A 12,420-nucleotide genomic window follows, 5' to 3' on the forward strand; every position below is an offset into this window, starting at 1 on the left:
GGAAGGGGGGTTGATTGGGTGGGACTACTGGGGAACCCCTTAAAACCTTGAATGGGAGAGCTTGGACCCCAAGTCCTGTCTAGCATGCCTGCAACCATTTTCTCTTAATAAAGGATTCCTGTTGGAAGAACTATTCCAAGAGTTCTGTCTTCTTAAGATGCAAAGTGGGGTGGGTCCTTACATTAGACAGGACTTGCAAAATTAATCCACCTGGAAGGTAGACCCTTGCCGGGGGATTTTGCAAAAATTTACCATGTCAGACAACGAAGCAAGAGAGGGAGAAAACTCCCTGGAAAGAGAGCCGCTGACCCAGTTGGAACCTTGCCAGACGTTGGGATCCGAGAGGCCAGATTTCTCAGAAGAAGAAGTGGTGGAGACACAGGACCACAAGCCTCACTGGTCGATGGGCGTTGGAAAGAAAAGCGAGTGGGGAAAGGAATCAAGAAAAGTGACCCTGAGACGGGGGACCAAGCAACCAGAATGGAAGCAGGAGATGGAGAAATCCCTGCACGCAAGTGAAGAGGGAGGAAGCTGTATGCCGTACTCAGACTGGATCCTAGAGAGAGCTATTGACCTGATGAAGAGAACTCTCAGCTCCCTAGGAGAGGAGATTCCTGAGCCCTACGCCCGCCCCAGTTCCTGGAGCCACAAAGGGAGAGACACCGAGGGGGACGTGGAACCTGCAACCCCAGGGACATTTACTGATCCAGGAGCTCCCACCCCCTACCGGACCCAAGATGGAAATCTGGACGGAAGACACTACCACCCACAATGGAGGCACCGATCCATTCCAAGACGTCCACCGTTGGAGGTGAAATTCAAAGGGGAGCCAACACGCTTGGGGTTTTTCCTAACCCAAGTCCTCAGCTACATGGAGGAATATGGGCAGGACATCCCCAGCGACAAAGCCCGCATCCGGATCGTGCAATCTGCCCTGGATGGACCAGCTGCAGATTGGGTGGTGAACCTGCATGACTCCAATGCCCCAGAACTCAGTAACTTCAACCGTTTCATGTCCTCTTTGAGAAGACGATTTGAAGACCCCCTGGCTGATCGCAAAGCCCGTGAAAGAATAACAACGATGAGGCAGGGCAAACGCCCAGTGGCTGAGTATACACAAGAATTCCGAGCCATTGCCAGCAAACTGAATTGGCCAGAAGACATCCTCCTTGGCCGTTTCAAAGACGGACTAAACTATGATCTATATGATGCTTGCCTGCCCCGAGGAGACCCACATCGACTTGAGGAATGGTACGTCTTGGCAGAGGAAGCAGAGATCGACATATTGAAGAGGCATCGCCGAGGAAAACAATGGAGCCGCCCCCCGCCTGAGCTGACACACCAACCGGTGAAATCATCGGATACAGCCAAGAAGCAGATGGGGTGTTTCAAGTGCGGAAGAGAAGGGCATCGAGCTGTAGAATGCCGCTCAAAGGCCCCCCAGCACAACCCAGACAGATCCCCAATCAACAAACCCAGAGGGTATTCAGCTAAGCCAAAAGAAACAGCCATGAAAATGATGGAAATTGCAGAAACCCCCACCTCTGCTCACCAAGGGGAAAGAACTCCAGCCTACACCACAGGGACGGTGGATGCCTCAGATGACAGCTCGGAAGGCGAACCCCTGGTAAGTGGACGCATCACACCCATCTTCAAAACAGTGACTATATTAATCCCCCCCATGCCCGAAGCTGTGAAGGTGAAAGCCTTAATAGACTCTGGCTGCACCCGCTGCCTCATTAGCCCAACACTAGTGGGGAATCTGGGCATCCCATCCAGGAGACTGGAACAACCAATCTCATTTGGCCAGCTAGATGGATCCATAGCAGGGGGGGTGCCAGCTACCCTAGCCACTCTGCCAATACACCTCTCCCTGGGCAACCATGAAGAGGACTTAACGTTTGTGGTGACCCCAGGTATGGAATGCCCAATGATTCTAGGGATGGAATGGTTGAAAAAATGGAACCCCTGGGTAAATTGGAGGACGACAGAAATCAAATTCCCGAAGGGGGACCCTATGGACTTAAAACCCCAAGAGAGGCTACCAGAATCAAGAATAGAAAAAGCATCCATAGGAGAGGAAAAAAGATTAACAGAAATACCAGAGGAATATAGGGACCTTGCTGAAGTCTTCAGTGAGGAGAGGGCGAATGAGCTTCCCCCCCACCGACCCACAGACTGTACCATTGAATTCAAGCCTGGGGCAAAACTCCCGAAACCCAGATTATACTCCATGAGCCCAAAGGAGAAGGAGGAAATGGAAAGATTTATAAAAAAAAACCTGGAGAGAGGTTTCATTGAACCAGCTAAGCCTAAAGTGGCTGCCCCGGTCCTTTTTAGAGAGAAGAAGGATGGCTCTTTACGTTTATGCGTGGATTATAGGGCCCTGAACACAATCAGTGAAAGCAACCTATACCCGCTGCCCCTCATGAAAGACATGCTGTCACACCTATCGAAAGGGAAAATTTTTTCTAAACTAGACTTAAGGGAAGCTTACTATCGCGTGAGAATCAAGGAAGGGGACGAATGGAAGACTGCATTTAACTGCCCCATGGGGTGCTATCAATTCAAAGTCTTGCCATTTGGATTACAAGGGGGCCCTGCAGTCTTTATGCAATTAATCAATGACGTTCTAAGGGAGCACCTGTTTAAGGGGGTCCTTGTTTACTTGGACGACATTCTTATCTTTACCGAAACAAAAGAAGAACACGTCAAACTTGTCAGAGCGGTTTTAAAGAAGCTGCGAGCCGCTCACCTATATGCCAAACTCTCAAAATGCGAATTCCACCAGGAAAGGATAGACTACCTAGGCTATCGCATATCCCCACAGGGCATTGAAATGGACCCAGAGAAGGTCAGAGCAGTATTAGAATGGGCACCACCCCGCACAAGAAAGCAACTACAAAGTTTCCTGGGCTTTGCAAATTTTTACCGCCAATTCATCCCCTCATTTGCACAGATAGCCTTGCCCCTCACTAACTTACTAAAAACGAAGGGAACATCCTCAGTAAAACCTAGCCAGCCACTAACATGGACAATGGAGTGCCAAGCAGCGTTTGAGAGACTAAAGAGACTTTTTTCTGCCGAACCAGTACTAAGGCACCCAGACATGGACAAGCCCTTCATAATACAGGCAGATGCAAGTGATGTGGCAGTGGGGGCTGTGCTATTACAAGAAAATGATGATGCAGTATTGCAACCCTGTGCATATACATCCAAGAAACTCACGGAAACAGAACAGCGCTGGCCCGTATGGGAGAAGGAGGCTTATGGGATACGTTGGGCATTACTCACGTGGCGACAGTTCCTGGAAGGCAACAAAATCCCCTTCCAGGTGTGGACTGATCACAAAAATTTAGAAGCCCTGAAAACTTCCAGGAAACTCAATCCCAAACAAGCCCGCTGGTCCCAGCATTTTCACCAATTCCAATTTAAGCTCAAACATTTACCAGGAAGAAAGAACTTCCTGGCAGATGCACTATCTCGCATGCCCCAATATAACAGCGCACGAACCACAGACTCTAGACCAATAATGGCAGAGTCACAACTGGCAGCACCAGTAACCACAAGAACCCAAGCCAAATTAAAACCACAACTGGACAGCCAAACTGGAATTGAATTCAGAAAAAGTTTGGAAACAGATGATTGGTTCCAGAAAAACAAACATGTGTGCACAATGAGAGACGGATTGCCTTGGGTAGGGGAAAAGTTATATATACCAACAACTCAAAGACTAACTTTCATGCAACTTTGCCATGACACAAAATCAGCAGGGCATTTTGGATTTGTAAAAACTTTACACTTAATTAAACGGCAATTTTGGTGGCCATCAATAAAAAAGGACATAGAAGTTATGTTGCCAGCTGCCCAACCTGTGCATCAGCAAAGAGGTTGCAAGGGAAATCGCCAGGGCTGTTACAACCAGTGGCAAGTCCCTCAGCCCCCTGGAGGGAAATAGCCATGGATTTTATAGTGGAATTGCCTGAAAGCAATGGGAATACTGTTATCTGGACAGTCACGGACCTATTTTCCAAACAGGTGCACTTTATCCCTTGCCAAAAAATTCCCACTGCAAAGGCCTTAGCAAAACTTTTCATCCAGCACATTTACAGATTGCACGGGGCACCCCAACGCATCATCTCTGATAGGGGAGTGCAATTTACGTCTGCATTTTGGAAGGAATTTTTATCCCTCTTAGGGACCACTCAGGGATTGACATCTAGCCACCACCCTCAAGGAGATGGACAAGCGGAACGGTGCCAGTCGGTACTTGAGCAATATTTGAGATGTTTTTTAAATTTCCAACAGAGTGATTGGACGGACTTACTTCCTTTTGCAGAAGTTGCCTACAATAATGCAGTCCACTCCAGCACAGGCTACACTCCTTTTCAAATAGCCAACGGCCAAAGTTTCAACCCTATGCCAGAGTTAACCCCAAAAGAACCAACGATCCCTTCACTGAAAGAATGGATGGAAAACCTACAAAACACCTGGCCAATAGTCAGAAAATCACTAGATGAAGCTAGGCGGGCATACAAAGCACAAGCCGATAAAAAAAGGGTTGAGCCTACACCATTCATTATAGGAGAAATGGTGTACTTATCTACAAAATACCTAAAGTCCCTACAGCCCTGTAAAAAACTTGGACCAAAATATATAGGACCTTTTCCAATTAAAAGGATCATAAATCCAGTAACAGTAGAATTAGAATTACCCAAAAACCTCAGGCAAATACACCCAGTTTTTCATTGCAGCTTGCATCAGTCACCTCTACGGCCAAAAATCCCCCCCCCCACCACCTCCAATCATGGTGGAGGGGGAACAACACTTCGAAATAAAAGAGATCCTTGACTCTAGGAGATATCATGGAACAACTCAGTACCTAGTTGCCTGGAAACACCTCCCTGCCTCACAAAATGAGTGGGTCCATAAACGTCACGTCAGAGCCCCAAAGCTATTGAAGAAGTTTCACACAGAGTATCCTAACAAGCCTAACTAAATTTTATACTTGTGTTTTCTTTCAGGTGGATCTCTCTTATTTTTAAGAGGGGCCGGATGTCAGAATCCAATCATATTTCATTTTTAATTATCAAATATAGAAACTCCCAATTCTGCCTTCTTTGGATTCTGCCATAAGAGGGAGAGAAGGGGGAGAACAAAGGGGCTTTATGGCCCTCACTTCCTTCAGTAGACTTCAAAGAGCTGAATGCTGAATGTGTGTTTATTGTAACCTATTGTAACCTCAAAGCGTTAACACCAGAGAACATTAGCATTAACAAAGAAGAGTATTTGCCTTTCATGTAGTTATCTGAAGTCTCCATCCAGACGGAAGAAAGAAGAAACGGGGTGGAATTGTGATACTTGAAACTATCACTGGGAAGGGGGGTTGATTGGGTGGGACTACTGGGGAACCCCTTAAAACCTTGAATGGGAGAGCTTGGACCCCAAGTCCTGTCTAGCATGCCTGCAACCATTTTCTCTTAATAAAGGATTCCTGTTGGAAGAACTATTCCAAGAGTTCTGTCTTCTTAAGATGCAAAGTGGGGTGGGTCCTTACACATAGACCAACATGAAAAGTACATTTGAAAATGAATAAAGTGCCTTTCCATTTAACAGCTAAAATACATTTGTTAAATGGGATATATATCCATATTTATAAAATAGTACATCAGCATATCTTCTAAAATGTGTAAATTTTGGCTTCTAATGGACGAAGAGAAAATTTTAAATATCTCCTTCTCAACTTGAATATGTAAGAGTTTGTGATGGAAATAACTGCCTGAAGCAGAAAGTTCAGGAAGAGTTTTTACATTATATGGACACTGTATAGGCCACATGGGTGTGTCTAGCTCTATTTTTGTACCTCCTGCTCCTGAATTCCTGGGATAGTGCTGCTGAAATTTGGAATCAAAAGAATATTTTTTGGTTCAATGATTTCAAGTCTTTCATTCATTTTTAATACAATTTTACCAGAGATTTGTTAAGTTTCTTTTTTTAAATATATTTTATTAATTTTTTACAATAACAATCTTTAGTGCTTAGTGAACAATGTGTTGTATGGGTTCATATATTTAAAAACAATAATAATTAATTTCTACAGTTGATCAATATGTTAGTTGATAATATATTTCCTTGATCCTCTCTTCTTCCAGTAATATTCTCCTTTTGTCTACATTAAACAAATACAATTCTTAATACTTTCAATACATACAGAGTTGGATATAAACATTTTTCTAGTATTTATACGTATAACAATAACATCAGCATATAACATCTTTTCTAATCAGCTTATGTTTCAATTGTATTTATAGAAGTCCTTATTAAGTCACATGTCCTGTTTTCAAAATTCTTATTTAACCGTAATTTCCCCTCAGTATTGAAACCATTCTTATCAGTCATAATTTTCTCAAAATTCATTGCCTTTGAATATCCAAACTTTTCATTGAAATACATCATCTCAATATTTTTACATTTCATATGTGATAAAAGTATTGCACTACTTATATATCTAACCCCTCTTACTATAGGGCCCCTTTATGTCCAAGCTTTATCTATTCTTTTAACCACGTTCAAACAAGTATTTAATCATATAGTACACCACCTAGCAATCTTACTATAGGGCCTCTTTATATCCAAACTGGTATAGGGTTTCCTGCTTGAGCAAGGGGGTTGGATTAGAAGATCTCCAAGGTCCCTTTCAACATTGTTATTCTGTTAAATCCATTAAACACATGTTATCATTGATACTGCCTCTTTGTGCAAGACTACCTGAGAGACTTCTGTTTTCTCTTTTCTCTTTGTATTTGTGCAGGTAAACATAGGAAGACAGGAAGGGATGTGGCAATTAAAGTCATTGATAAAATGCGATTCCCTACAAAACAAGAAAGCCAGCTCCGCAACGAAGTGGCCATTTTGCAGGTACAAAAATGATGTGAAACTGCATCACTGTGTGTTTTTTTGAATTAGAAATTGTGAGTGTATAATAAGTGTCTATGTTGAGATGTAATTTCTTGGTGGCTTTTTTGGGGAGTGTATTTCTTTATTCCTGGTAAATTGCCTTTTGACCTGCTTATCAAAGGAACCATTGTCCTAAGTATTACAAAGAATTGCCGAGTGCTTTTGACATAGTAAAGCATAGCATGGTTTTCTTTTGTCTGAATACTATATATATATATAAAATGAATCCTTTCTGAGTTTATTTATTTGATAATTTTTGAGTCAGTACTGTACTTTTTCTTAGAATTTGCATCACCCTGGGATTGTAAACCTGGAATGTATGTTTGAAACTCCTGAAAGGGTTTTTGTTGTGATGGAAAAACTTCATGGCGATATGTTAGAAATGATTCTTTCCAGTGAGAAAAGTCGGCTTCCAGAAAGAATCACCAAGTTCATGGTCACTCAGGTGGGTCTTTTGTTTTCAGTCGAATATTTGCTTTCCTAGTGAGAGAGTCTTCCTTATTGTGGCCTGTCTTTGAGGAAAGCCCAACTATGATGGGTGTACAGGTAGTCCTCGACTTAACAACAGTTCATTGAGTGATCATTTGAAGTTACAACAGCACTGAAAAAAGTGACCTATGACCATTTTTCACACTTATGACCATTGCAGCATCCCCAGGGTTATGTGAACAAAATTCAGATGCTTGGGAACTGATTTACATTTATGTCTGCTACAGTGTCTGGGGGTCATGTGATCCCCTTTTGCAATCTTCTGACAAACAAAGTCAGTGGGGAAGCCAGATTCACTTAACAACTGTGTTACTAACTTCACAACTGCAGCGATTCACTTAACAACTGCAGGAAAAAAGGTCATAAAATAGGGAAAAATTCAGTTAACAAATGTCTCACTTAGCAACAAAAATTTTGGACTCAATTATGGTCGTATGTTGAATGGCCTCAAAGATATGATTACTCCTGTCTGTTTTTTTTAAAAAAAACGATGCCAAGTTTTACTTTACGATCATATCATTGCTGTTTTCAATATTTTGTGTTGGTTGTTTAATCACTTTATATGCTTTAGCCCAGGGGTAGGCGACCTTGGCTCTTTTATGACTCATGGACTTCAACTCCCAGAATTCCTGAGCCAGCCATGTTGAGGGAAAAGGGAGAGGTTTCCAAGCTGAGCCATGCTGGCTCAGGAATTCTGGAAGTTGAAGTCCATGAGTCATAAAAGAGCCAAGGTTGCCTACCCCTGCTTTAGACTAAAAATGTTTATCTTTTAAATTGAATCAAGAGGGCTTTAATTCAAAAGGCTGTATGTAAATATAAGAATAGTTCTGGTGTATATGAGGAAAACATTACATAAATAACAATCTTATACTTAGCAAATGTTATTCTTGATTTAAAAAGCATGTCTTTCCTTTATTCAGCATTTGCTGAATATTAAATGCACATAGGCTGTATTAGACAAATATGTGTGAAACAATGTTACTTTTATTCCAAAGAAAAATAAGTATGTGATGGGTAATCCTAATTGGGGATTAATATCCTAATATTGTATTCATTGTATACTTAATAGGAATGGTAAGAGATTGAGATGTCATGCCACTATGAAGAAGTTATTCAGCTAGTTACATTTGGAAGTAGCTAAATGTAACTAGTTGAATAATGATGCTATCTCTTTGGGAAGCTGGTTTAGTACCCATCTTCTCAATTCTTTTTTTTTTTAATTGATGGTAGAATTCTGGAATTATTCCAACAAAAGAATGCATTTGTTTTTAGACAAATATGGAACTGAAGAATAATCTACTGGACTTGTAATGTTTGTTGGGTTTTTGGTATAGAACTGATTTTGAAAATATTTGTTTCCTTTTTTTAAAGATACTTGTTGCTTTGAGGAACTTACACTTCAAGAATATAGTGCACTGTGATTTAAAGCCTGAAAATGTACTATTAGCATCAGCAGAACCATTTCCTCAGGTGGGTAAGAAAATAAGTATTCTTTGTATAGTTGTCTGTTGTGGAAGAGGAAATCTAGAATAACATTTAACCTTTTTTCTTAAACTTTCCAATATTTTTAGTGATTGACAAAATTATTATTTATAGCTAGTTTAGCTATGTTTGATTTGGGAAAAAGTTACTTTATAGTATTGAAGATATATTTTTCCTGGACTGATGTGCTCATCTTCCAATAGAATTTGAAAAAAAAAAGAAGCCTTAATCAAGCATACTAATACAAAGAAACTGTTACAATTTTTGCTAATTATATTGACCATATTTCATGTTTTTAAACACTCCATAAATCAGCCATGATAGTTGGTTTGTAAGCTAAGTGCATAGTAACTTAAGTAAAGAGCATTTGTTTTACAGGTAAAACTGTGTGATTTTGGTTTTGCACGCATTATTGGGGAAAAGTCCTTTAGGAGGTCTGTAGTAGGAACTCCAGCTTATCTTGCCCCAGAAGTACTTAGAAGTAAAGGCTACAATAGATCGCTGGATATGTGGTCTGTGGGTGTCATCATCTACGTGAGCTTAAGTGGCACATTTCCATTTAATGAAGATGAAGACATAAATGATCAGATCCAAAATGCAGCATTCATGTATCCACCAAATCCCTGGAAGGAAATATCTAGTGAAGGTAAATATCATCAGAAAACTTATATTTCATATTTTCTGTATATTCGTAAAGTCTATAGCAGACATGTCAAACTTGCGACATCACGTGACATCATGCGATGTATTGGAGCTTTTTCTCCATTGTCAGCAATGGGATGGGCACAGTTTCCTCGTGATGTGTCCGGCCCATGGGCCGGCAGTTTGACACCCCTGGTTTATAGCATTTAATTGGAATGCGACAATGACATGACAGTAAGTTAGATGAGAGAGTGACTGCTATTCAGGAATCATTGGGAATCATTTTCCTGTTACTGAGCAAAAGGAAAAAAAGCTTTTACTCTAAAATGGTAAGCTGCCCATTAATGAGTTAAAGTCTGATGTGTACTGTAGTTGATAGGATTTTTCTTGAACTTCCTAAAAATACTGAAGCTTTCTTTTTTATGAGGCAGCATATTCTGGGCTTTCCCAGCTATAGAAAGAGAAGGAGATTTAATTACTGATGAAACTCCATACTGTAGTCTGCTCCCTGTGAAAAAATGCTTCTTAAGTAGATATATTTATTTTCAAGGCTACCCTTGAAGAGCATTCAGAAGCTTCAAATGGTGCGGAGTGCGGCAGTGCAGGCAGACTTTGGGGCTTTACAGGTAGTCCTTGAGTTATGAATGTAATGGAGCCTGCCCATTCCATTCGTAATTTGAGGATTCATAGGAGTAAATGGTGTACCTTGAATTCCATCACTCCCTGCTTTCGCCCACACATTCGCTAATCGAATGCACAGGTTGTTAAGTGCACGATATCTCAGGGTGGGGAAGGCCATGGGGGGTGCCTAGTGATGGAACAAGCCATCTGTTTCAGGCCACCCAAGGCCTCTTCAGATCCACTGAGATACCTCATATTACCCACAATTCCTCCCCCCCCCATCCTGCTGTGCCAGACTCACTTACCTTGTGACGATCTAGCGAGGTGTGTCCTCTCCAGCCTCTCTGCTGCACGAGATCACGGCACTGAAAAGCTCCCAGTTTTGGAGCCAAAAGTGTTTGCAAGCTGATGGAAAGTGTCTGCTCAGCTTGCAAACACTTTGGGTGCTGAAACTGGGAGCTTTGAATCTCATGTGACTTCAGCCACAAGATTACAGTGCTGAAAAGCTTCCAGTCTCCCCTCGTCGCTCCCAGCCTCCGTTTTCATCAGCAAAGGCCCTGAGGAAAAGCCTTTGCTGCTGAGAATAGAGCTCCTGGCCTCCTTTTTCGTTGGCAAAGCCACGTCTTTAGGCCCTTACTGAAAGATAGGGGCCAACCTCACATTGGGGAGCAAGATGTTCCAGAAGGCAGGAGCAACAGCAGGGAAGGCCCTCTGGAATATTTGGGCTGCCAGCTGGAATATTTGGGCTGACAGGACCCACAGCATGTCTCCTCTGCTGGCACAAGTAGTATGGGCCAATCCCAGTGAGGTGAGATGGTCCCTCAATTAATCCGAACCTCATGCCATGAAGGGCTTTAAAAGTGATCACCAACACCTTGAATTGCTCCCAGAAGCAGACTGGTAACCAATGAAGCTCATGGAGTAGTGGTGTTCTTGGCCCCCCCCAAAACTACCCACACCACCACACTCTGCACCAGCTATAGCTTCCAAATGCTTTTCAAGAATAGTCGTTATTGTAGAGCTCAATATAGTATTCCATCATGAAATGATTAGGGACTGAATGACTGAGCACAGTCATTCGTTTATATCACTAAAAGAGCTTTAACTCTTTCTCCAGAGTAAATGTATGTGTATGAGGGTGAGATGGGTGTGGGGAATGAATAGAGAGAATGATGGAAAGAGATGAAATATTTACCCTGATTGCGTTTTCATTTGCTTTCCCAGCTACTGATTTAATAAATAATTTGCTTCAAGTGAAGATGAGAAAACGTTACAGTGTTGACAAATCACTTAGTCATCCTTGGTTACAGGTAGTTACATACTATACTAATATGAATCATATCTGACAAGTCTGGAATTAACTGAAGCCTTGGAAATATTTAAGAGTGTTACTCAATTCAAACTTTCTGTCATCTTCCGTCTCATTTTTTGGATGTGTTATTCTGTCTTTTTAACAGGTTGTGTTCAATTATCAATAATACTCATGCATTTGTGTGTTACTATTGGCTTAGATTCTTTCTTATATTTATTATTAATGTTCTCCTCCTCACTCTGAAAGACCCCAGAGCAGGATGTATAGTAACTTTGGGTTTACAAAAAGAGCCCCACTTAATTAGTGGGTCAACTCTATTGGAGGACCCAGATGATACCCAGACTCAGAGGATGTCCGTTATTTGTCCTCACCAACAATTTAATTTGGGAAGAGGAGCTTAGGATAGCTGCTAGCTGCATCAGGAGCAACAAGGAAGGCAGTTTCTTCGGCCTTGGATACGTAATGGGTTAAAAATATAAAGCAATGCTACTTAATTCTCACCTTTTCTTGGTGTAGCTTTTTCTTTAAACTAATTCAAATCTGTTCTGTAAAATTTGTAACATCGCCTAACTTATCCCATGTATGTTCCTAGGGTAGTTTATATCTTCCATTCTTTTTATTGAACTGTTTTACCAGGTATCCAATCTTCTTTCTGGTTTAAGATATTATGCATCATTTTGTTTTTAAGGTGAATCATTTCTCTATTAAATATATTCTTTTGCTTAGAAAGGCCAAAGCAGATGGAATCGTCTACCCTACCATAACTATTATATATATAAAAAGCTAGGTTGGATTGGATGTGGTTAGTAGTTTGATAGGAGATAACACTCTAAAGAAAAAAAAGTTATTTTGAAGGAAATTTTTGTCAAATTCATGCATCAATGTGGTCATCGGGAAGTGAGTTTGTACTGTATTTT

The 12,420-nt window shown here is 41.4% G+C and overlaps 1 protein-coding gene across 2 annotated transcripts in view; it reads left to right on the forward strand.

The window, feature by feature from the left end:
* Nucleotides 1-12,420, forward strand: part of PRKD3 (protein kinase D3) — a 57,417-nt gene that overhangs the window by 43,731 nt on the left and 1,266 nt on the right. For both annotated transcript variants that reach the window (XM_039327019.1, XM_039327020.1), the window contains exons 14-18: nt 6,812-6,918; nt 7,241-7,402; nt 8,818-8,916; nt 9,307-9,574; nt 11,416-11,501. In XM_039327019.1, the coding sequence (XP_039182953.1) occupies nt 6,812-6,918; nt 7,241-7,402; nt 8,818-8,916; nt 9,307-9,574; nt 11,416-11,501 (722 nt within the window). The remainder of the gene's footprint in view (nt 1-6,811; nt 6,919-7,240; nt 7,403-8,817; nt 8,917-9,306; nt 9,575-11,415; nt 11,502-12,420) is intronic.

This window comes from Crotalus tigris, unplaced genomic scaffold, assembly GCF_016545835.1.
Source record: "Crotalus tigris isolate CLP2741 ecotype Arizona unplaced genomic scaffold, ASM1654583v1 scf7180000024349.2157984, whole genome shotgun sequence".
Classification (NCBI taxonomy): Eukaryota; Metazoa; Chordata; class Lepidosauria; order Squamata; family Viperidae; genus Crotalus; species Crotalus tigris.